Source organism: Seriola lalandi, unplaced genomic scaffold, assembly GCF_002814215.2.
Source record: "Seriola lalandi dorsalis isolate HSWRI2012SDOR001 ecotype SW California unplaced genomic scaffold, Sedor1 jcf7180002052130, whole genome shotgun sequence".
In the NCBI taxonomy this organism is placed as follows: domain Eukaryota; kingdom Metazoa; phylum Chordata; class Actinopteri; order Carangiformes; family Carangidae; genus Seriola; species Seriola lalandi.
This window is the reverse complement of record NW_019522683.1, coordinates 453,319-478,762: the sequence shown is the minus strand read 5'-3', so window position 1 is coordinate 478,762 and position 25,444 is coordinate 453,319. Positions and strand designations below refer to the sequence as shown.

At 41.3% G+C, this 25,444-nt stretch overlaps 1 protein-coding gene across 2 annotated transcripts in view; it reads right to left on the bottom strand.

Annotated features, from left to right (window-relative positions):
* The window catches only part of arhgef18b (rho/rac guanine nucleotide exchange factor (GEF) 18b), a 43,771-nt gene that overhangs the window by 5,139 nt on the left and 13,188 nt on the right, over positions 1 to 25,444 (bottom strand). For both annotated transcript variants that reach the window (XM_023400058.2, XM_087172245.1), the window contains 21 exons: positions 18,640 to 18,707; positions 17,744 to 17,789; positions 16,086 to 16,293; positions 15,322 to 15,428; positions 14,096 to 14,236; positions 13,508 to 13,758; positions 13,147 to 13,272; positions 12,901 to 13,018; positions 12,521 to 12,775; positions 12,192 to 12,268; positions 11,787 to 11,965; positions 11,481 to 11,554; positions 10,964 to 11,149; positions 10,586 to 10,732; positions 10,081 to 10,196; positions 9,438 to 9,506; positions 9,200 to 9,247; positions 8,693 to 8,974; positions 8,414 to 8,563; positions 807 to 1,158; positions 135 to 254 (listed from right to left, as the gene is read on the bottom strand). In XM_023400058.2, the coding sequence (XP_023255826.2) occupies positions 135 to 254; positions 807 to 1,158; positions 8,414 to 8,563; positions 8,693 to 8,974; positions 9,200 to 9,247; positions 9,438 to 9,506; positions 10,081 to 10,196; positions 10,586 to 10,732; positions 10,964 to 11,149; positions 11,481 to 11,554; positions 11,787 to 11,965; positions 12,192 to 12,268; positions 12,521 to 12,775; positions 12,901 to 13,018; positions 13,147 to 13,272; positions 13,508 to 13,758; positions 14,096 to 14,236; positions 15,322 to 15,428; positions 16,086 to 16,293; positions 17,744 to 17,789; positions 18,640 to 18,707 (3,120 nt within the window). The remainder of the gene's footprint in view (positions 1 to 134; positions 255 to 806; positions 1,159 to 8,413; positions 8,564 to 8,692; positions 8,975 to 9,199; positions 9,248 to 9,437; positions 9,507 to 10,080; positions 10,197 to 10,585; positions 10,733 to 10,963; positions 11,150 to 11,480; positions 11,555 to 11,786; positions 11,966 to 12,191; positions 12,269 to 12,520; positions 12,776 to 12,900; positions 13,019 to 13,146; positions 13,273 to 13,507; positions 13,759 to 14,095; positions 14,237 to 15,321; positions 15,429 to 16,085; positions 16,294 to 17,743; positions 17,790 to 18,639; positions 18,708 to 25,444) is intronic.

Below are 25,444 nucleotides of genomic sequence, written 5' to 3'. Positions count from 1 at the left end.
GTGAGAACAGAAGTTTAATAATGCAGTAGGCAAGGACAGACAGGAGGAGATTGTGTTCGGGTCTGTCCTAACGGAGTGAAGGAGGGAGAGTGTGTGTTCACGAACAGTATGTCTGTGTGTGTGTAAGTAGGTACCCGTGTGGTGATGCAGGGCTGTCAGCGAGAGCTGCTGGTGGGGGCTGATCGAGCGCTTGGCCTTCTGGGCATTTTCGTCTCGGCCAGACAACTTCAGCATCTGCTTCATATCCACTGAGGCTAAGAGGAGGGGGAGGGGGGAAAAGAAAACAAGAGACAAACAAAGATAGAAGGTGATTTAATTGTAAAATTAGATTGCATTAGCAAACTGGAGGAGTCTGGCCCGGCCCCAATTTAGACAGCTAATGTGACCCTAATGATCCACTTAAATGATGCTGATCAGGTCAAGCTCATGTCAGGCACAGATGGCTGGGATATCAGTGACAGTGAGGAAGAAAAACCCAGAATACTGCTCTGATAAAGATCACCAGCAACAGTAAGAGAGAAAGGAATAAACATCAGTGCAACATTCATAAAACATTTTTAAAAGGGTACATTTTATTATCCTTTTCATATTAGTATTAGTTGGTGTATGTTCAACTGTAAGCAGCTGCTTTTAGTAAAATAAATTTCAACAAACAGTCCTGTCCGCCCAGGGAGCTGCAGGCTGGGAGAAATAACTGAACACTTGAATGAGTTATGTGGATTCAATCTGTGACTGTGCAGTACCGCTCAACCATCCTGCCATCTATTAATCATGTGAAACTCCGTATCTGAAGTCTAACTCCTTACCTGTGCTGTCAGTGCGATGTGAAGCTTTACCACTCTTGCCTCCTTTCCCTTTGCCGCTGCTGAAGGCGGCCAGCTTGGTGGGGATCTGCTGCTGCACCCCGACCAGTTTGTGCTGCTGGTTGGTGGTGCTGAAGAGATGGAGCGGCACTTCTGTCTTCAGTGGCAGGGTGGAGGAGCCCGTCTCGCGCCGCAACATCACCTCAGGGCGCTCTGGATAGTCGGCTGGCGCTACAGACAAGCTGGCGCGCACTAGGGGCTTCTGAGGCAGGGGCAGATCGGAGGCGCTGGTGGAGTTGGTGAGGCCAGACGACATGAGGAGCTCCCCGTTCAGACTGCCAGACAGAGGAGCCACCTGGAGGAGGAAGAAGACTGTATGTTATTTGCTGAGACATGAGACATGAGTCTTCTTCGAGTGTTGCAAACATCATCATATAAAACTTCAAATTCAGTATTCAAGTTCACAAAGGACAGCTCCCAAACTACACTGTAATTATCCATATTTGTGGCTGGATTCAGTTTGGAGTCAGAGTTGTGGAAGGTCATGTTTGCATGTTGTGTGTGTGTGTGTGTGTGTGTGTGTGTGTGTGTGTTTGTGTCTGTGTAAGCAGGCTGTGTTGTGGGTTATGTATGTATGAGTGTATTTCTTTTGAAGGAAAAACTTAAAAACAGCTTCTTAAGAATGCAGAAGACACACATATAAATATATATACACATATTCTGCGTGATGCCATGTGTTATTACAGAAAGACAATCTACTGAGGAGAATGGTATTTATGGGCTAAAGAGGGAATCAGAAACACATGTGAGTCTTTCTGCTGAGCACACACTTTGGTAAGTTTGGTAACAGGCTTTTGATGTATTCCAAGAGGCTCAAGGACAACACACACACACATACACAAACACACACACACACACACACAAAATGAGAAACATAAAACCCTTAATAGTCCCTGTGCACATAAAGACATGCCTAACAAAACAGGCAGAGCTGTTAGACAAGCAAGGGAACAAGAAAATGGCTCTCATGACATCAGTGGATGAAAGACACTGACTGCATTGTCCACTTAATTGCTAGACTGAAGGAAAGAAGATCTAGAGATTGTGTCAACATCATCATCCAATCTGCATTGAATGAGATGGACCAGGAGGATTTCTGCAACAATGGAGTGGTGTAGTGTTTGTATGGGTTGGTAATCCCACGTGTTGCATGAACTATAAAAAGAATCTTTTCACTGGGCTATTGTAAAACATCCTACACCAACAAAAAACAAAGTTTAAACCCTTCAATAACACTGTTGCACAATGTGCTGCAGAAGGCTATTTGTCAAAACATAAAATACAATCAGGCAAAAAGAAGTTCAGAATTTACTTTGCATCTTTGTACAGCCACATGATAATATTTGATGTTCGCGTTGATCAAATCCAGGAAGAAAAATGAAGTTTCTGAAAAACCAGTTCCCTGAAGAAATTCTCAAATATAAGGGGCCCATTCTTTGCCCATATAGACAAGACATAGCAGCATTTCAGTGTGTATCTGCCTGTTAAGCATTACAATGTAATATCACTTTTGTAATTACACGTATAGTAAACGTAAAACTTCAAGTTGTCCCTGTGTTTGTGACCCAACTGCAGGTCAGTTCAATCACCCCCAATACATGCATAATGAAAACTATATCCCTTTGGATCATGGTTTGATCAGTGTGCATGTTTGAAGGCTTAATATTGTTTGGATTGGAGCAGCCAATATCTACATACATTTGTTTATTAGACTATTTTAAGATTTATGAATATTTCAAAAAAGAAAGATGTTCCTTCTCTGAAATTGAATCCCAGCAGGAAACATAAGACAGAAAAACGTCTCCATTAAAATACAGATGATGAGGAGGAGGATGACCATGAAGACATTTGTTATATCTGATAAAATAAATGGTTCGGCTAGTAAAAAACATTGTCAATTGGTGTCACATTAATTGTCACATTAATTTGAAAGTAAACCAACAACATGAGGCTACCGACACAAGCTACCTTTTATCTGATATTTAATAAAAGGCTGATATCACTATAAATCACCAAACAAGTAGGTCAGTTCACCAAAAGTTTTGACTAAAGAAAATTAACTAAGTCTGGAAAGTCTCAGACTCCTCTGCTCTGTATGCAGTCCACACGCTACAAGATTGATGATGACGCAGAATACTTCCTGTGGCGATGGGGGACGCATGATGACTGTGTTTTACAAGGCATGAAGGGCAGACTCATCTGACTGTGACAGTGTGTGTGTGTGTGTGTGTGTGTGTGCGCGTGTGTGTGTGTGTGGAGACTGTAGCTTCCCCCCAGCTCTAACAGCAGAGCATGACGGGGTGACCTGAGGCAGAGAGGGGCCCTGCAGTTGGGAAAGTCTCCATACCTCCTTTTCCTCCTTCCACCATTCTCCCTCTTTCAGCACTCACTCATCTTGGAACACAGATGTTCCATTGTCCGCAGAACAAGGTGATCGGCTTTAACTGGCATAAACAGCAGGTTTCCAGGGCAGTAAACTGTGCGGAAGCTGCAGAGCACAAAGAGACTTGACTGACAGCACATAAACAATTAGCACTGGCTGTCTTCCAGAGGCTTCTGTTAATGACAGGCTTGGGCTAGCTAATTACACAGCCCAGTTCCTCTCATCCTGAAAACTGCCTGGATACTCCCATATCACCCATTTGATTAGTCATTAAGTTTGTTTCCAAGCAAAAATACCACACACTGGATGCTTTTAGCTGCTTAAATATGAGAATTTGCCGCTTTTCTTTGTTTTACATTATAGTAAATAGATTATTTCTGGTTTTAGATGGTTGGGTGGACAAAACGAGACATCTGATAACATCACCTTGGACTTCAGGAAATCGTGATGGACATATTGTTTAGTTTTCTGATGTTTTGTAGATCAAATGATGGAATGATTAATCAAGAAAATCTGCATATTAATGTATAATGAAAATAACTAAGTTGTGCCCATGAAACAATTAATTCATTAATTAAGAAAGCTGCAGAGAAAAGTGCACCTTTTAGTCTACATGCAAGTATTTTATTTTCCCTCACAGAGCAAATGATTGACTTCAACTCTGAGTAATTTGACAATATTTTAGTTGAAGACAGAACAGTACTGCACAGTGTTCATCCAACAGGTGGGAAGTAGCTACAGTGACAGATGGCGTAGAGAAAAAATATCTGCCCTCAAACTTGGTGTTGTGTCTTAGCCCTGCAAAGCAACTGTCATGTTCTCATAGTTACACAGGCTGATTATAGAAGAAGCAAGTCACAAGCATCTAGGTGTGTGCGTATATGGTGAAGGTGTCGTGCAGCTCATTGGGGTTTTTTCATCAGACCACAGGAACAAACTCAGACAGCAGCATCGTAAATCAGCCTGGAAACTGAGGCCGAAGAAGGGAAGAGATAACTCAGCGTGAAGAAGACACCAGCACAGCTCACTGTTTATGACTGACCTTTTGACATTTCACCCTTCCTATGTTTTAGCAATGTTCTGTCATGTTCTTGTAGTTACATCAGATAGCAATTCAGTTTTACATTTTTTTGCTCTTGTTAAAAAGTAAGAAGACCAATGGTTATTCACATATCCCTCAAAACGCTTTCCCAGCTTGCTGAGGATTTCATTTTTAACCTTGTAGTTGCCCAGCTGCTACCCTTTATTTTTCAGTCCATCAAATAAGGTTGGTGTATGTTTATTTCTTATTTTTTCATTGAATCTTGCTGTATTGTGCAAGTCCTTTCTCTGTCAATCAAAAATCAAAGAGTACAGCTCAAGCCTCTGCACACGCTTTATGACTTCACTTTCACAAGACTCTTATGCGATCAAACCCAAGGCTCTGTCCTGGTTCATGTCATGATCTTACTTGGCCTCTTGGGAGGAGGCCATAAGGAGGCCAAGTAAGATCAAATGAGGTAACGCATGAAAGAGATGTTCCTCTGAAGTCAGGACATGTCACAACTGGAACTGTTCTTACTCAAACTCTCACGTTAAGAAACGCAAACAACCATGGAGGCATGTCTTTTTTTATGAGGTTTAATCATAGCTCTATGGGCTTGCTGATGAGTCTTAATGTTGGGTGGTGGTGATAAATGTCTGTTGATATCAGGCTGGCTTAGAGCCTGGAATAGATCCTGAGGTCACAGCTGATGAAAAGATCGTTTGATGTGTTTGACGCAGAGAGGGAACAAACCGCATTCAAAATATCCCGAAATCACAGCCAAGAAAGTCCCACATCCGAGCCAACAGTATAGAACTGCAACCCATACATCCGCATGTGTACAAAACACACTACTTAACTGGTCTAAAACAAATATTATGGGCATGATTTAATGGGATTCCGAGTGGTGATACGGTCTAGATCTGACCTACTTCGGTTCCTATCTTGCACTCTGTGTAACAAACAAACATCACACAGCAATCTTCCTCACCATCGCTGTAATTACCCGAGTCTCTGCATTACTCATCACAACAGATTAGGTCAATTCAGCCCGAGGTCATTCACTTCACAAGACCAGAGGCTGTGGTTTTCCAGGAGTCACTGTGAATTGTTCGAGGTACAACTCATGGTCAAAGACCTGCCTTCTGCAGTCAGTAATGAGATGATCATATGAGATGATAAGTGCAATAACTCATGTCAGCTGGTTGTGTTTGTGTACGTCTTGAGTTAGGACAGTTAACTGAGGAGTGAAGCATTTTTTTGAAAGGTCTTCTTACCATGAAATCTTTGGAATGACACAGATGAAAATGGATGGTAGATAGGCAGCCAGATGTCTGAGAATTTTGTGAGAAAAGTTACTGTAAACAGATAAGAATAAAAAAAAGGGGGAAATGCATTTGCAAAAAAAAAAACACTGTAGCTTTTTTTGGGACATGTCAGGACTTGAGTGGACAGCGTTGTGTCATCCGTCAGCTACTCAGCTTGGTATGCAGGACAAAGATGCACTGGCCAATCAGAGATACTTGTCAGGCGTCAACCGGGTAGGAATGCCAGACAGCAGAGAGGGACTAAAGACATCACTGGAGACAGACTCAATCAGGAAAACACATCTTTATGGGAATGTGGCCACATTCGGTCCAGACCACCTCCGAATGTTGTCCGAGTGATCAGATCTCAAATGCGTCCTTAATGTGTCTTGGATGCATTCACACCTGTACTTGAGGCTGTCCACTTGTGATCAGATCACCCGAGACGCATGTTAATGACCAAGGCCACTGACTCATTGAGCCGGTAATTTTTCCTTTCTTATACATGACAGCATTAGTCAGCGTGAACAATGCCATCATTAGGTGTCATTAAGTAATGTTCATGATCCTCTCCCACTATTATGAAGTCCAGATTACTGGTTTTAAAAATTTACCCACCATTTAATCTGAAATATCTTCTTTTTTTTTTAATTACTAAATCAGCCATCAGTTACTAATGTACACCACAGGAGAATCATGTGAAACGCCACACGGACAGCTGCAGAGTGGAGGGAGCAAGCCAAATAAACTATTGTGATGTGACATCAGGTGACCTGATGACTGTCCACTATAAAGAAGCACACTGTGTGTAAGGTTTATGGGGTGTGTCATTTTGTCTTAAAACAATGTCTAAATATTGCAGGGTAGTTTTGCAGTACTATTTGTGAAAGTGTGATAAAATCCTGAAAAATTCTTTAATATTAATTGCTGCATTAGACAAAGTCTGTTTTTTTGTTGCAGGACTGTTGTATTAGACTGCATTAGTTTTATTCATGAGTACCTAATAAACTGCCAACTGAGTGTGCAAATCTTGATATGGATATCAAAACATTCATATCATTCTGTATCTTGGTTTGTTAAGAAGATAAAATCTGTGTCAAGATAAAATGTCCAGTACTCCAGTTGCCTCATGACAATCAACCAAACTGCAACAGTCATACAGACCTCTAAAAACACTAAAGGCTGATATTAAGTAACTTCACTGAAGCTCCATGACAGATCTGTTAGCACCAGGCGTGAAATTACAGTCAGTGGATCTTTCTCAAAGTTCCTCTCCCATGAAACTCACAAACAATGGCTCGCATTGTAGTGCATGGAGAGATAGAGAAGAGGGATATAAGTGAGGAAATACAGGAAGGAGAGCAGAGAAAAAGAGGTGAAGAGAAAGACCACTCTCTGCGTAGATGGATTGTGTGGTTGAGTGGTTAAACATGTATTCAGTTGTATGTCTGTTTGTCATTACGCTCATCTGTAACACACGTTGTGGGAGCTGAAACCAGTGCTTCTTTTCCACCAGTAAGAGGCTGAACTCAGGAACTAAATGTTCCTTAAGCAGCACATTCATGTTTCTCCTGCACCACAGTGGTCATGTTATGCGAATTACACTCATTATTTAAGAAGCAACAATTTGCGATGTCATGTGTTTGTGTGATGAGACAGGAAAACTGATGTAAGGAGGGAAATATTTAACTTGAAAAGGAGATTAAGGAGACCAGGTCAAAACCAAAATTGAAGATGTGGAACCGCTGTAAACAACTGATGTCATGGCATCCTATTTGTATTCTGCCCTTTTTTTTTTTTCAAAGTCTCTAAATCTAGCAACAAATGTGCTGAGTTGGCAACAGTGCAGGCTGTAAACACCCACTTTTGCACCAATTAATTCATAAAAAAAAGAGCAATGGCCAATGGGGAAACTCCAACTCAGTCACGTGGCATTTGGCTGATCAATGGGGGAAATATGATCACTCAAGTCTAAGACTCAGTCAGTCACTCACGGCTGCCCCGCTGTTGCGGTCCAGCCAAAGACAACAGAAAGGCAAGATGTGACATGTTTCAGCTGAAAATAAAGAAAAATGGAAAGACTGTAAATGCAAACAATCTTGTGTGACTTTAAAATTAAATAAAATACCCGACTATGAAATCAAATGTCACACAATCTTTGCAGCTGATGTATCAAAACATCTAATAATATAAAACAGAAGAGAGACAAGGCACGAAGGTTTGGAAGAAAAAAAAAACAAGAACACAAAATGGCCAAAGAGCACGAGGGACAGGAAACTGCTCCTGGTATTACCTCTTCTTCTAAAGCAGCTCGCCTTTGTCCTCATTTCTCTCCTTCTCACACACGACTTTAAAAGGGCCATTAAACCAATATAACGACCTTCAATTTAGAGTTTCATATTTTTCAAAAGTATTTTTATAATCAGAGTTACCTATAAAATAGACTAATCAAAATGTGTATACAATTAGTCATCAATCAATAAAACTGTGAAAAATACCTTGAAGTTATAATATGAAGTGTATCTGTAATAAATCACATTGTATCATTAACTGAACAAATATATAATTTGTTAGCTTAAACTTCATTTACATGTTTCCACACCTGTCTTGGCTATGAGGGTTCACAAGGCGTAAATTTCAACATATGCTAATGTGGTGACTGTTTGTCGACGAATGTGTGAACACATCTGTGTATGCAGATGCCCAATGTAGTGTGAACAGAAATGTTAAATGTTGTTTCCAGTTGCAACAGTTAGCTTGATGGTCTTGTACTGTATGATGATACAGTATTTTGCTTCACCATTATTTGACTCCCTCTCCACCACAGGTTCCCCACCTCAATGGTCTTCCTCTTGATCTTCTTCTGGTGTTCCAGGCGTTCCTTTTCTTTCTCCACAGCTCTGGTGGACTCTCTCAGTCTCTCCAGGTCCTGCTGGTACGTCTCCCTCTGCCTGTCTAGCTCCTCCTTTTCTTTTGCCAGATGTTCCTGCACCAAAACAACAACAAGCAATGTTGGAAAGTTTCTGTTAAATATTTACATCTAATGAGCAAAATCAGGCACAGAGCGATGGAGCCAGAAATTCAGGTAGAGGACAGAGCAGCAAGTGCATTTCACCTCCAGCCGCTTGCACTCCTCCTCCCTTTGTCGGAGCCTGGCCTCAGTGGCCTCGACTTGCTGGCGGTGCCTCTCCCTCTCCTTCTCCCAGCGCTGCTGCTCCTGCCGGTGCTGAGACTGCAGCTTGTGGAAGCTGGCCAGCTCTTCTCTCTGCAGGGCCAGAGTCCGCTGCTTCTCCTGCTCCAGGAGCACGTTCCCTCGGTGGCGCCCGGGCAGGGATGCCCGCTCTGTCAAAGAGGCCCGCTGCAGCTCGATGTAACTGTCCTGCTGTGATATGATGGCCTGGGGCAGAGGCAGGGAGAGGAGAAAAATAACATTTAGTAATTAGGGAACATATATTAATATTGTCCTGAGACAATTATTTATTTGCTATTACAGTGAAACAGAAAGTGAATTGAATTATTTGTTATGAAAGTTATCAAGTTACAAACCCCAAATAATCAATTAAATTTATTTATTTGTTGAAAATTTCAGATACAGCATAAACAGTTGAGAGGTCTGTTTTACCTGCAGACTATAGAGCCTTTGGGAGAGCATCACCACTCTGTCAAAGAACTGGACCAGAGACACAGACAAAGTTATCATAATCAAATAATCACCAGCATTTCCAAAACAATACAAGATTTCACTGGATTAGTAAACTATTCATGGGTACATCTTTTCAGTTCAACAGTCATGACTATGAAGATCAAATCCTGCAGTTTTTGTGTAAAACAAAGTGACAGATCAGAAATGGAGAGTTTACCTCAGCCTCGGGGAAGGAGTTGGACCAGATGCGGTTCCATCTGGCAGGAGAGCAGGAGCTCTCATCAACCTGAGCAGTCAGACACACAGAGTCATACTAATGATATAACATCACAAACACACTGAGTACTGCGCTGTACTGCTACAGATAGTAGATGCTGAAAACATTTAGAACATATGAAATTTGTTATGATAATATATAAAAGGTTTTCTTCATTTGTCAATTCTACACATCAAAATCCTAAAAAGGTTCCATTGAGCTATTGTTCATAGCCAAGGTTGTGGAATAAATACAGCATTTACTATTATGTTTGGCAAATAATGTCATTATTTATCATGTTTTATGTATGTTATGAGTAAAACTGGCTTTGATTTTCACACACCGCTCATTGTCATCAGCATGTCATTATATTTTGTCTATTTTGTCTGCCTGATCAAGCACCAGGATTTAGTGGAGTAAATCAATGTTAAGAGTATAATGCTTTATCAAGGCTTTATACATTTATAAACAAATGACATGACCTGTGAGAACAGGGTTACAGTAAACATCAGGACATGGAAACTTTCCAGATGACTTAGTCTGTTTACTATTTACAGGAAATAACACTGTGACTCATCCCAGTCAGTGCATGTTGAGCCCCTACCGTCTGCTCCAGGGTGTGGCTGCCACAGAGGTCTTTGAGCTGAGGGTCGGAGCTTGCTCTCTGGCTTCTGTCTCTGTTTCTGGACTCGCCAGAAGAGTTCTTCCTCACACTGCCATCTGGCACCGACACATCAACACCAACACACACAGAAACAGACAGAGTGACAAACACACACGCACAAAAATGATACACAGAAATATTCACAATTACAAACATTGCACGGAAACCACACACATATACATGTAAAACTGTGACCAACTGTAACTGACTTGAAATATTTTTCTTTTTTAGTTACTCATGCTGGCTTTGTCGCCAAGAAATTAGTTATTAGAAAACGATACACATGAATTAAACCAATAAAACCAATTCCAGGAATCAACAGCCTTTGAAGAAATTGTCAAATTTATTATTCATAATTTATTAATCTTATGAATGCCTCTGAAATACAACTGCAAAATCCATTAGCTGGTGGACTTCCTCAGGGTATGGAGTGTGCTGCACTCACTCTTACTAAGGATGGTGGGGCTGCTGTCATAGCCCCCAAAAGTATCCGCTCGTCTGGGCAAGGCCCCAGAGCCGCTTCCTTCCTCCAGTCGAGAGGCTGGAGCCTCCTCCCTCACTCCGGACTGCAGCAGGTTCTGGAGGTTCTCCACTGAAGTGAAAGAGATAAAAGTTAAGGTTGAAAGCTGGACAGAGAGAGAGAAGTTTAGGGGAACAGAAGCAAATGCAACAATGCTACAATCCACTTATTTATTACAAAGCTGCAGTGAGAACTACATGAATATAAAAGTTGACAAATTGTTTGTAAAATTCACTCAATGCCAAGGTGCAATGCCTCTCCGTCTAAAGCAGATATACTGTACATCATGCAGCCTTGTCTTACCCTCAGTGATAGCTCCTTTGAGCAGGGTCTCCCCCTGCTGGAGGTCTGAGGCGTCTCCTCGAAGCAGAAGTCTAGAACGTGAAGCTGTGTCCTCTAGACCTGCCAAAGACTCTGCCATGTCTGCAAACAGCTGCAGCTTCTCAGTAAGAGCTTGCACAATTACTGTGTCCTTCTGACTCAGCCGCTCTACAATGGAAAACATGAAATGGAACAAGAAAAGACCCAGACTTTATAAAACGAATCAAGGTTAACAGATTGTCACAAGTCTATTGTTGAAACATCCATACATGAATATCCATCCATACAAACAGATACTTATTAATTAATTAATTTTTTATTTTAACTGCATTGGCTGCTTTAAAAAAATAATTTGAATCCTTAAACAGTTTGAAGAGCTGTAAAGAAAATCAAAGCAACTTCAACAATTTTAATGTTAACATGATACATGAGCACCCCCTAGTGGTCCGGTATAGCTAATTTTCAAGGGCAATGTTTGTCATTGTTCTGATCTGGTTACCTTGAAACTCTTTGAACCTGGAAGCTCGAGCCTCTTCCTCCTCACTGATCAGCCTCTCTTCAGTATGAGGACAGCTGAGAGTGGGAGAGGACAGAACCCGGTACAGGTGGGCAGGTAGAAAGACAAAGGAAGCAAACTGAGTAACGCTCCTATACATTCTGTTTCATCAACTGTGGATCAACTGTGGATTGACATATATTACAATAACATTTTGTCTACACTTTTCACAATGGGTAAATAATTATCATAATTTTGGACCAGCATAGAGATTTTGTGTGAGTTTTCTCTCTGTGTAACTGCAGCTACCTCTCGACAGCTTGCCGTATTTGTGTCATCCAAGTGTTTCGCTCCTCCTTGGAGGTGGTGTGGATCTCGTACATCTCTGGCTCATTGGAGGAGGCACAGATAAGAAACATGGCTTTCTCCTCATGGGCCACTTCCCTGACTATAAGCTTCTGAAGAGAGATCACTGACGGCTTGCTATCCTGAGTAGATCAAAAAAAGAACAAGAAGGGATTACTGACCTTACTTGTTACTAGTACTTAATAAAAACTGATAAATGACATTCACAGATGAGCATTACAGATCATGCATAGGATTCTGAAGGTAAAAAATTCCTGCTCTTTTCACTGTGCATTATTTATGTATTCCTCTTTAAAACAAATGCCATTTTTGTTATACTGACAGAAAGATCAAAGGTAAATCACTTACCACAGTGGCAAATACATATCTCTGGTCCTTCTCTTGTAACAAGAGCAACACATCTGACAGAAGAACTGCAAGAATATCTGGAAAAGCAAAAATCAGAGATGAGAGTTTCTGGCTTCAGCCTGCAAGCTGGAAAAAGCCAGATGATATCAGACTAGACACATTTTAAATGTGTGAGTATCCTTTTTAATGTTAACTAAGTTCACAACAACCTTGCAAAGGATCAGCACGACACATTATTGATTTCTTTTTAATAGAACAGCATATACAGTATATTCACACTTCTGTATAGTAGGTCAGTGAGTATTTTGTTTAATCATGCCTTATCATACCTTTGAGTCTGCCAGATGCAGCTTTCCAGTTGACTGTGCCCTCATGAAGCAGCCATCTCCTGCTCGGTGCCAGGTCCTCCCTGCGAAACACTCGGCCATCTTTGATTTTTCCCAGTGCTTTGAGCTCCACCTTGTTGTATATGTCTCTGAGTCGGGACATCTTCTCATAGAGATTAACCAGCGTGTCCACCTTAATGATGGTGTCCTTAATCAGACCCAGAGCCCGAGTCAGATCCTCATGCTCCTCTGTTCCCACTAGAGACAGAAAAAATATTTTACAGATTAAGTCAAATTTAAACTATAATGACTGAGGTTATTCCTCACTAAATGCATTGGTGCACCCTCTTCATCAGTGATTGTAATTTAATTAGCAGAAAGACCTTCAGTGTTGTGTAGAATACGCTCCACTAGTACTGGGTACTTGGTAATGCGCTGCGTCACCAACAGAATACACTCGGTCACTCCTAACCTCCGCACAATGGACAGGTTGTTGATTTTCTGAGATAAGAAAGAGCATGATTTAATTTAACATGTATCAGATTGCAAGTGGATTTAATACACTACACTGGAGAGTTACTGTGGATTAAATCTGACATCAAAAATCAGCATATGATAGTGTGTCTTACCCGTATGATGTTGTGGAACTTTTTATTGTTTTGCAGCTGTTCTTTGTAGTAGCTGACAGCCTCAGTGTGGTGACTGCAGAAATCTCCATAGCTTTCCTTCATCCTCTCTCCGATTTCACCTGAGAACTGGGGAACAAAAGAAACTGTCATCTCTGTCACCTAGGCGGCTCACGGTTCTGTTTTGGCAGTCTGTGTTTGTGTGCTGGCCCACACTGCACCATGGCCGATGTATTATGCTCTTTATATATAACTTGTGTACCATATTGAGAATGTGTAACTATCATGTGATGTGTTTGAAGAAATCGACGCTGGGCATTTGTAAGCAAGTGTGTTCTTGCCAGAGACGCTACATATCACCTACCTGCGTGATCAGAATGTCTGCCACTCTGTTGATGGTGTAGTTCCTGTCGCTAGGTGAGATGAGGTTTTCTCGTCGCCGCTCTTTGAGACAAGACAGGAAATGTGTGTGAAGATCGAGGAGGTTTTCCAAGCGGGGGAACAGACAGTCCAGCCTGCCCGAGTCCATCTGGAGGTTCTCCTTCAGCTCTCGGACGTAGACACGAAGCATTATCTTCAGTGTTCGCACATGGTGCATCTCCGTCTGCATCAGCTCTGTACAATGACATTAAAGTTTTACGTTTATGTTCTGCCATATTTTGAGAAGAAAGAATGATGAATGGAATACAAAAGACCATATCTCTGGCTCTGCTGCTTTGATTTCGATACATTTTTTCAACTTTGTATTGGGAGTCCAACAATGTTACAGAATTGCAAAATGCTAAATTTTACCTCATCTTTTTTGATTATTTCCCTGACATTGTGTGCAGTACTGCTTCCAAAATCACAGTTCACACCAACCCTAACCAACCAATGAGCTCATTGATTGAATAGTTGAATGAATTCATTGAACGGCAATATGTTTGAACACGCCCAAAACAATCACACTCACCATATATCACATCCTGTCTCTTCACCATTTCTTTAGAGTGCCTCTTAACATACTGCTGGTCAACTGCCAAACTCCATGACTCCGCCTCCAGGTCCTGGGCATCAGACTCCAGATCAGCCCGCACTGCTGTATAGTGAGCATCTGAAGAGAGGGGCAGAGACATCGAAATCTATGACCCATTACAGTGTTATAATCCCGATATGGCAGGAAACAGCACAATGTTGGAGGCCCATGTTTAGATCAGTGTTTTCACAGCGACGTCAGAAGTCAACATAAGCATCCCTGAAACAATCCAGTCTATGTCAAGAATTATAGTCTGGCTCCATGTCAGCTAGGCAGGATGGAGGAACTTCTGACATGTGGGCCTGACCCTGGATTGTGCGGCTGACAGTCGGCCTCTTCATCATTAAGGAGGCACCCACTTTCAGACTGTCGAAAAGTGATGTTGACACAAAAAGAGCAGATCTAGGACAGCAGGTAACTCGAGACTCAATTCCTAAATCATGAACAATGACTTTCAAAAGATGATTCCCTTACAAAAGGTTTCCAAATACTTTCTGCGAAGCCTCCAAGTTTAAGAATAGTTCACTGATGACTTCATGTCTCGTCTGTTTGTGTTTTGGCAGCGCTTAAAATGATATATGGAGATAGTGACAAGGCAATATGACCCACACAATCTTAACTCCACAAATGAATTTGTCAAACCAATTTTTTTTTTTTTTAAATCTGAAATACGAGGCTTTTCCCAACAATTTTGATCATGTTTTGATGTCAACAATGCATTGTAAATGTGGTAACTCTTGAACATCACATTAATAAGGATTGTGATTAAGCTTAAAAAAAAAGATGTGAGGGACTATGCCAACCCTGCACTTGCATAGCTCGCTCATGGTATGGGTGTGTCCCATAAAACAGTAAATCCTGAGACATGCTACCTGGGAAAAAAACACTAGTACGCAGTTAGCCTGTCTGTCTCTCCCACACACTCCAGCTTAATGAGACAGGGTGAGGTCACTCCTGACTCCACGAAACACACTCCATACACTCACCTCCCTGGATTTAGGAAAACTCCCTGAAGACAAACACACAGATCTTAGAAAAGGCTAAACGGGCTGAAAACGTACTTATAAAGAACAGTGTTACCACCATAACAATCTCCCTCAGAGTAAATCATTTCAGCCATGAGTGGAACTGTTGAAATTCAATCCCCACCTCAGTCAACTCACCTTCTACGATGATAGACTCGGTGGTGGAGGGAGCGAGGGAAATGGCGTCTTCATTGCAGCGTTTGGAGCGGAGAGCATCTGTCTCATCCATCTCCCCAGGGAGGGATCTGAGGGATGACAACCACAGGTCCAAGGTGGCATACATGCTGACACTGATACCACTCAAACCCTCTGGCTAGTGGTAGCCTAAATACACTTAAGACCCAACACACATATATACAGTTCCACATAGAATGACACACAGAAGCAAAACCCAGGTAGCTACATTTGTCTTTCCTTCCTTCCTTCTTTCCTCCATACTGTTGCCCGGCTGTCGCTCCCTCTTTTTCTGGTCTTGTTAATACCTTTCCTGATTCTCTCTCTCTCTCTCTCTCTCTTTCTCACTCCCACTTTTCTTAGTGATGCAGTGTAAAAGTAGTCCACTTCTGAGAATTGTCTACTTTCAGTTTCAAAAGGCTGTATTATTAGAAAAAAAAAGTGTGCCTTGATATGTCAACTATAAATACACATCTCAGGATGACAAGAGAAAATAGTATTTGAGCAGCAAAGAGAAGAATCTATAAATATTCAGCGTTAACATACAATATTGAGCAAATCCTGCAAACATCGACAGCATTATAGATTTGAGAGAAAGATTTAACTTTTCAACTCCCAGTCAAAAGGAAGCCTGTCATTCAGGAGCAATCTTTTTAAAAGTAAACTAGTTAAAAAAAAAAAAAAAAAACTCTTGCAAGAAAAGTGACTTGCAGGGCAGAGATACTCACCCTGAGCTGTTGTGGTGATGGAGGCTGTGGCCAAGGCTGGAGGTAGGGGTTGCAGAGGAGTAGGTGGTATGGGCGGCAGTCAGCTGAGTGTTAGGTCCCCACTGACTAACGGTCATGCCTGGGGTGCTGAGAAAACCTTGGTGGCCATCCAGGGTCTGTGATGAGGCAGGGCCTGCCTGATCCCGCTCTCTGTCCCGGTCTTTTAGCGCTGGGGAGGAAAGATGAGAGACGGGTGAACTGAGGGAATGAGAGGGGACGGAGGGGGAACATAAGGAGAAACTAGGAGAAGGGAGAGAGAAAGGAGAGGATGACCAGCGGAGAGGAGAAGACGACAAGGAGGCCAGTGGGTGCCTGTTTGACTCCTGCCTCTGTCGAACCCTGTATTTTTTCAGCCAAGATCGAGGAAGGGATCGGAAGAATCGGCAGGTGATCAGGTCGCGGTGCATCAACACTCGCATCCCCACACGTCCAGACAGACTCCACAATGAGGTGGAGGAAGGTGGGGAGGAGGAGTTGGATGGTTTAGCCATTCTGGAGCACGCTTTGGATGCCCTCGTGGTTTGGAAAGTGCCTTCGGTAACCGCAAGCTCCATTGCGAATGTCTCAAATTAAAAGCAGTAGCAGAATGAGATGTTTGATAATCCAAACTCCACAGTATCTCTGCCACAGCATCAGTAGCAGAGAACAGCGCGTAGCCTGGTTTTATACACAACGCCCCGATCGTTTATCTCTTGTAGAAGCTTCTGGAAAGAAGCACACCCTTTTATGTTTCTCGCACTTTCTGATGACGGACTTTTCCTCAATTCCTGTCTCTGCTCCTATTCTTCCCGACCCCCTGCACAAGCTACTGATTGGCCAGAGCAGGGCTTGAGGAGAAATCAGGTGTGGCTGACAGGACTCCAGCTGTTCAAAAGAGAATAACAACTACAGGACAGGAGATTAACTTAAGCTGTTGCTGCCTCTGCAGCTGCTCATGTCTCCTGTGGGGTCAATCACATGCAACAGGACCTGCTGAATGTTACAATTAGCACTACCTGAAATTTCCTGGTATGGACCAATTAATGATAATGAATCAAGACATCTATTCCGAGACTGAAATGAGTGAAATTACCTTTAATATAACCTTTTACAAAAGAAGAAATAATACTGTAACAAAGAAATTGGCAGATATTCTTTCAAATTAACAAATTGTAAAGATCTGACTTAGTTCTGCTTCCCATTGTTCTTTGTATATTGATATAAATTCAACTTCTGTGTATAGATTGTACGTACAACATTACTAAATCTATCCCAAATTCGCACAATAACTGAACCAGAAGTAAATCGCCTGACTGTTCTTAACAAAAGCTAATCATCACCTTTGCCTACAGCCTGTTGGAGGCCAATCTCCCCCTCTACGCTCAGTGTGTAGGCAGACACACATACTATTAACACCCACACACCCATATACACAACACACACAAAAAAAAAAGAAAAAAAGATTTGCAGACTGAAGAAATAGGATCCATAGGGTCCATCCTCATCTTTTTCATCCTCTGCAAACCACCCGAGAGGCAATCAGCTCTCTTTAATTTGACACAAGGGGGCTAAAGCTGCCTTCTTTTCCATCAATGCATTCTCCCTACTATAGCACGTCCGCACATGCATGTTCTACTTACCAAGGTTAGGAGATCCTGATGAGCTGGTCTTCGGTAGAAAATCTCTCTGTGTGGAGAAAATAAAGACAGCATAATTTCAAGGCCTTCATCTCAGGCTTTTATCAGCTGAGTGACAGATTACAAAATGCCTAAAAATTTGCACACTCTCACTGTAGTTTCTTTACAGGACGAGACTGCTCTTGTGGACAAGGACTTTGCATGACAAGCAAAGTACATCTCAGGCAGACTCATATTCAAGAGTGGACAGAGGCATGTCATCTTCAGCGGAGTCATCTTAAAACCCCAGGCTTGAAAGAGCATAAAAACATCTCTGCCAAATGTGGAATTATGCTTCTCTGTAGCTACATATATACCTGATACTAGATAGAAGGTTCAACCACGGTTAATATGCACCTCCTCAATAATTTTACAAAGGAGCATAAAGCAAGGAATATGTGGAGAAATCAGACTCATGGATGAAGTAGAAGAAAAGCTCAGAAAAATCTTCAAATTTGGATTTTACAATCTAGCACAGTCCCAACACTCATTTAGTGTTGCAGTGGTGCTACAAGGATTAAAGGGTTAAATTTAACCTATAAATTATGCAACTATAATTCAGATTCAACCATCACAGGAATCTACAGCAAGACTGCCAAAATACTACGACAAAGAAACTTAAATCTGACCGTCACACAAATACTGGCTTTTTTTTTTTTTTTTTTTTTTAAAACTACCATTTCTATTAATCTTATTTTTCTCTATCCTGAGTTCATTTCGTGCCACTGATCCAGTGTCTGACCACATACATGTGTATATAACTAGTCACTATATGCTAAATAGTAACACAGTGGAAGGTAGTAGGACGACTTTCCTGTTGTCTTAGTCCTTGTTTTTCTATGCCCCAGTGGAGTGTTTACCTTATTCTTGCTGCTGGTGCAGTCACCCAGCAGAGACTTACAGTTCTTGTGAACGTTCACGGCACAATCTGAAAAACAGCAGGACAGGAACAGAGGATCAGTGTTGCATTAGTCTTGCTAGGCCAGTTGTATACAGTATACAGATTGTACAGTATACAGAGGCTACAGTGGTGACTTCTGGATTGAATATGGATGGGAACAATGAAACAGTAAACCAAGTCGGAGGTTTCAAAACCAACCCAACCGCTGCCGAAGGCGGTGTTCAAAGTAGAGGGCTGTGATTCAAAGAAAACACTGGAACAAAAGCCTGGAGGCACAGTATTCTTACAAAGTGACCTCATGGGGCTGCTGCAGCAGTAACTCTATGGCTTCTGTTTGTTAATAAGTACATGATACAGACTCTCACTGTAAGGCAGGTCAGGAACTGCCTTTTTCTCAGTAATACATTTCACTTTTTGTTCACTTTCCTCCCTGTATGGAAAACAAAGCTTTTGTTGTCAGGTGCAGATGGAGTGGCTGATTGTGTCTCCGCTGATTAGCACAGATACAAATCAGAGATGTTTTGGAAAAACACACTGAGAGCAGTAAATTCTCTCCTCCGTGTTCTGCTCACTTACTGGAAAGACAAAACATTGGTAAAACAAAACAGTTCAATCTTTCAGCCTGGCTACATACTGTATAAGGTAAAGATCATAAGCCTATTTCAAGGGACTAGGCTGGCCAAGCAAATTAAGTCATGACCATGCAAAGTCGGATCCCAACCCAGCCAGGTAAAACACGTGGCCTTCAATGCAAAACATATACAGATGTGCAAAAGTGCAGGAATGCATATACACACTAAAATGAGAGCTGCTATTCTGTAAAGAGAGGCTGAGCAGTGGGAGCAGGGTGGATGAGTTTAACAAATTGATTGAATGTAGTAATTAATGACAACAGGCCAGCTGACTGCATTACGTGGGTCTATACTGGAAAATACAGGGGCCAAAAAAGAGAAAATGTAATTAATTTTGTGTGTCTTATTGCGTTTATGATACTACTACTACTCAGATATAATTTTAAGATAACAGTGGTCTTAATGTTTTCATTATTTTTATTTTACCACTTCATTTTGTTCCCCTCAAACTTGCATTTTACAATTTCAGATTTATCATCATATTTTTTGGAATGATTAGTGATCCGAGTTAAAAAATCAATGAATTAATAAATAAAAAACTCAAATTTGACCAGCAACTACTATTTAAGACAAGTGAACAAAGTGAACGTGGCAGTATTAAAAGCAACTTAAACCCAAACTGCCCCCTCTACATTAACCATATTACATGGGCCAATAGGCACTTTTGTGATTGTTTGAATCTTGTTGACAAAGGCTCTGCTTATGTTAACAACACAGAGTAAACATAACCCATGCTAGCAAATTCCACTAACTGCTGTACAGCCTACTATAAAGGCTTCTATTGCTTATTTCCCTTTTGTGTGCTGGCACAATGAACACAATGACAAAAACACTCTTTCCTGTACAGGAAAAGCATGAAACATTAGGAGAAATTATCATTTGTGTGTGCAGTGATTGAGGAAGACATAAAGAATAGATACACATATTATGAGAGTCATTTATATTGCAGAGTATTAGCATAATCTATCATATTTTGCCCTTTTACTTTTAAGATCTAGTCCTAACCAATCTATTATTTCCACTTCATTCACAATCTGTAGCCTACCCCCCTCTGCCTCCTTCTCTCTGGTAATAAATGAACAATTGCTGGCTAAGCTGAAGGAAAAGAAAACAGAAAGTGGCTTCTGAATAATCTTCACCAGCAGTGCTGTGTCCCTCTTTGAGTTGGGTCCAGCAGTACTGAAGTAACACAGATGCAGAGCAGTGCAACATTTGCCCAATAGCACAAAACATCTAATACAAACAACCTTTTTAGATGTTATTGCTTCAGATCAGACGGTCCTCTTTGGATTACACTCAGTTTTGAAACCAGAGAATTTTTTTTTCCCTTTAGAGGAAGAAATGGGCACTGAACTCAACAAACTCATCAGCAATAGCAGATAATTTTCCACCTCGCTTCAACTAACGCGCAAAATAACACATATCTCTGCCAGCCTGGCTCTTCCTGACAAAAGACATCAAGCACAACATACCGTCAATGTCTAATCAAGTCAACCAGGACAGTAATACACCGTCTTACCATCTTCAACAAAGCCTGAACACACTGACCGGGAAAGGCTGGGAAAAGTATTGCTAAGAACAGGAAGAGATAAGAGGACCTGACGGATAAGCAGATCTAGATGGAGTAAAAAGCAATGTCATTATAACAATATCACTTCAAAGTCATCACTGAAGAACCCAAGAGTAAGCCATTTCTGTTTAGGAATGTGTAGTTGAGGTAATTATGTTCAAAAAGTGTTCAAAAGAATTTTTGCTCAACAAAACTAAAAGAAAAAATATCCCAAGATAAGAAAGAACACTGTGTATTTCTGTTTACTGATATCAGAGAGCTTATCAGCATTAACAGCTACAGACCACCCCGATGTTTGGTAATAGCACCATGTGTGATACCTGCGGTGAAAATAAAGAAATGCTTCATTAGAAAAAAGTCACAACTGAAAGATCAGTTCTGACGTCAGGCCAGCACATACTGTCACTGTGGTTAATGTCGTCAGGTGGACCACATGGGTGAGTGTCAAAGAGCTCTGCCACTCTTGAGCTGTGTAATAAAGTTCCAGTCACTCAGTCGTGACAACTGCACTGTGGTTTGCAGCTGATCCACGGGACACTCAGCCCCCATAAAAAACCACCACCACACCCAACATCTGCTGACTGGTAACTACGCTAATCACACAAGAAGCACACTTGTGGTGTTCAGCAGCACACACTTCAGTGAGTCAATCAGTGAACTAGAAATGAGGTCTAGGTCAGCACTGTGATCACTGCTTGTCCTAAGCAGCCAAAAAAAGAAGCCAACAAACAAATCAACAGACAGGTGAAAATAAAATACAACAAACAACTTTAAAATCACGTGCTACTACTCAAACTCTACAGAAAGAAGGTAATGCCCCATGTTATCTTATGGGAGCGCCAGATAGCAATGGGTGGATTCTTCGAGGGAAACGTTTTCCTCACACGATAGGACACTTAAAAGTTGTTTTTGACATACAGACTACAAACACTGTCAAATTCAAAACAGGGTGTGTGAAATTGTAGGTAACTACACTAACTGTGTATATTTTACATTAGTGATGAAAAACAGGTTTTTAGATGCTGGTTTTGATTGAATTATTAAGAAGATGTAAAATTGCAGACACACAGTGTGCTTGAGACAAGCAATTAATCACGGATTTTATAAACTGTATTTTTGCTAATTTTATGTTGGACACCTGCATTGAACAGTAAAACTCCCCCCAACATTTGCACCTTCACAAAAGCAGCTAAACAGCAACCTTTTGATAAAAAAAAAAAAATCAAATGAGTCTTTACATGTTGTTGTAATTTTTTTTGAGCATCCTCTAAAAAAACATATCAATCTGTCCATACATAAAAATAGACGCATATATTATTTCGATCCTAAATTGTTGTTTATTATCTAAATACATTATGTGTAACATGCTAAAACATACAAAACAACAGGGTGATGTCCTTTAAAGTAAACATTCCTACCTCCGACTGAATTATAGGTTCAAAATCATGTAGGCTACTGAAAGTGTGCTGCATTTTCAATGAGCCGCAGCATCTGCTTTTAAGTAATGTGGTCGTCAACTCCTCACATATGCCAGCATGTTCAGTTTAAGTGTATGAGGAGTGTGAAACTGCATGTCTATTCTGCTTATAAACTAAGCCCATACACAGTCACTTTAGATGGTGCAGTGCCTCCATTTATAGATATATTCAATATGTCAGATTAATATTTCCTTTAGTTTCCTTTCACTATTCTCAAATACAAGAAATAACCCCAGTAAAACCACTTGTGCTCCATATCACCCTCTGTAGTTCAGAGGAAAAACCCTACTACCACAAATGGGTTTCAAGTCCAACCTGGAGGAAAAGAAGCCACAACAGCCATTTTTAAAAAAGTATTACTTGATTACACAGAAGCCAAAAACTGACATCACCTGCTTCCTGTGTGTTAATGTGTGCATATGAGTTCAAGAGGTTACTTAATTCTATGAGACAACAGGGACAAAAACATCAACACTTTGGGCAAACTGAAGTAACCAGCCAAACTATGACATCATCTCGTGAAACAGGAGGAACTGGGGCTCAGGGAACTGTTTACTTAGTGAAGTGAAACATCTCTGTCACATTTCTCACCCAAAAAGAAGGGTCATGATTACTATTTAAGACCAGTAACAAAGAGACAATACTCAAAGGGGGAGGTAGAGGGATATCATCTATCTATTTATTGCCCCTTCAAATCATTACCCCTCTGATGATTAATCTGCCGACTAATCAAGCCTATAGGTAGCATGAAAATTAGATGATAACAACAGTTAAAGAGGTGAAAATCTACTAAGAGGCACTCAGAGGAGACATGGAGGCAGTCAAAACCTTAAATCTAGTCAAAGGCAGAGAGCCCAAAGAGTCAGGCATGCTGGAAGGCAAAGCAGTGATGCATGGAGAAGTGGTGTGCTAACAGGGTGAGATGGGTGAGACCCAGAGTCAGTGGAGTGGGCTGTTATGCACTGGCAGACCTGCCAAGCACAATTAGCACCATGTGACCCAGTCAAAGAGAAAACTCAGTCAGAACAGAGAGGTAGAGGAGTGAGGGGATAGGCTGAATGGTCACCCCGTCAGCCTGGGCCATTCCTATTGCCTGATGCTAATAAAGCACTGGTAGAGGGCATCACCTGCCCGGCTGAGGAATTACAAGAATTTGACACTGAAGAATAACACCATTTAACACATCGAGGATCATTGAGTCTCATAATTCAGAGCCAGTTAGCTGCCTGAGTCTCTGAGCCAACTATAACGGGGTGGGAACACTAGAAATACAAGACTGTTTAACACAGACAGACGCACCTCGCCATCTAACTGCAAATGCGAATAATGTTACTTGTACTAACCTCTGATTTCCCCACCACATCATGGGAAACATCCGAGCATGCCAGAAACATTTTAACAGCTGACTCCAGATATAGTAGTAGTAATAGTTATCTTCGAGGCTAACGTTAGCTTAGTTAGCAATCACCTGTTGAGCTTCATGCAAAGTCTGCAACCCATGGGCAAAGACAAACTCCTGAAAGGACACATAAAGTGAATTTGAAGGGAAGTTGCGCAACATTAGTTTTACGAGGATAAACAGCGCTGGTGTGGCTCTGTGTTCGTTTATACAAACTATCACTTTCAGCTAATTAAAGCCAACAGCTTACCCAACTAACCTTGTTTTTCAAATAGTAGCGGTTGTAGGCAGGCTAACAACGCTAGCGTTAAGTGGCTAATAGCTAGTCAAGCCATACGTTCAGTCTAAGCTTATTTGAAACAGTTTGCGAGAAAATAAATATCTATGGAACTTTAAAAGTGGCTTCACTTTGTTAACACACTGACTCAAACCCGACTAAACAACAAGCCTGTAGAGGACAAACGCAACAAGTGGTTGATTGGCTATTATTAGCATTTAGCTGGTTAGCTAGCAGCCAGGATGCCTGAAAACTCCCATTGGGCGAAACAACGGGAGTTATCCACCTGATCCCGCTTCGGACCATCGCTACAGTAGCTGCCTCTTACCGTTCAGCAAGACCCGAGTTGATCTGAATCAGCTGCATCCAGAGGGAAGTGTAGTCTGCCCGTGAGGTACATAAATCAGTTCAGCCATTGAAAATCAGTGGCAACAAGTATGCCACATTCTTGGTTTTGTCCAGTTTTGTGTCCTACTCTGCACTGGGAACAATCTCTGGCACACAAACGACGCATTCCACAGGCTGATTCTCGGCTGAATCCCCACAGGGCTTGGTTCAAATTAAAGGGACACTCACTTGTTTTCTCACGCCTGTGTATGTATGTGTGTATGTGTGTATGTGTGTATGTGTGTGTGTGTGTGTGTGTGTGTGTGTGTGTGTGTGTGTGTGTGTGTGCACCAACAATGCCAACAAGTGTCAACATTTAGGATTTGTGACTTTATCGGTGATGAATGAAGAGTTGCCACAGAGAGAAAGAGAGTGAGATAGATGTGTTATTGGTTTCTGGTTAATGTCTTAAAGAAGCAGCGCTGTCTGAATCACACTGGATATGTGGTGCCCTGTGTCTTGTGAAATATGCCAGAGCAACTTTGTTTAATAAGCACACTATTAAAAACAATCATACATTATATCCCTTCCTGCCAGACTGTGAGATTTATAAATGTTCTGTACATATTATGGCTTTTGTCTCCCACAGACAAAAAGGAGCCAGGGAACTTATGAGGTTACAGCCATGAAATAATGAAGTGGGAGCACAGAATTTCATTTCTAACTGCTCTTCTCCTTGCACTCCTGCAAATTATCCACTTCAGAGAAAATTAAATGGTACTAATATTGAGAATGGTACTGTTCCGCCTTGGGAACTTTATTTGGTGATGTGAAATTCACCACCTGACCACATGTCTTATGAGAAGACAGTCGCCGAATTACAGGAATGCCAACAAATGTGTCCACAGATGTGATTAAACATCATTCTGGCTGTATCAGGATGATTAAGAGGAAATACCCTGTGGAAGTTTAAAAATATCACTTAAAAGAAAAAAAATACTAAAAATAAAAGGTCCAATGTTTGGGTCTAATGTTTTTTCTTCTGCCAAATAAATCAATAGATCATGTGCTTAATTAAGCA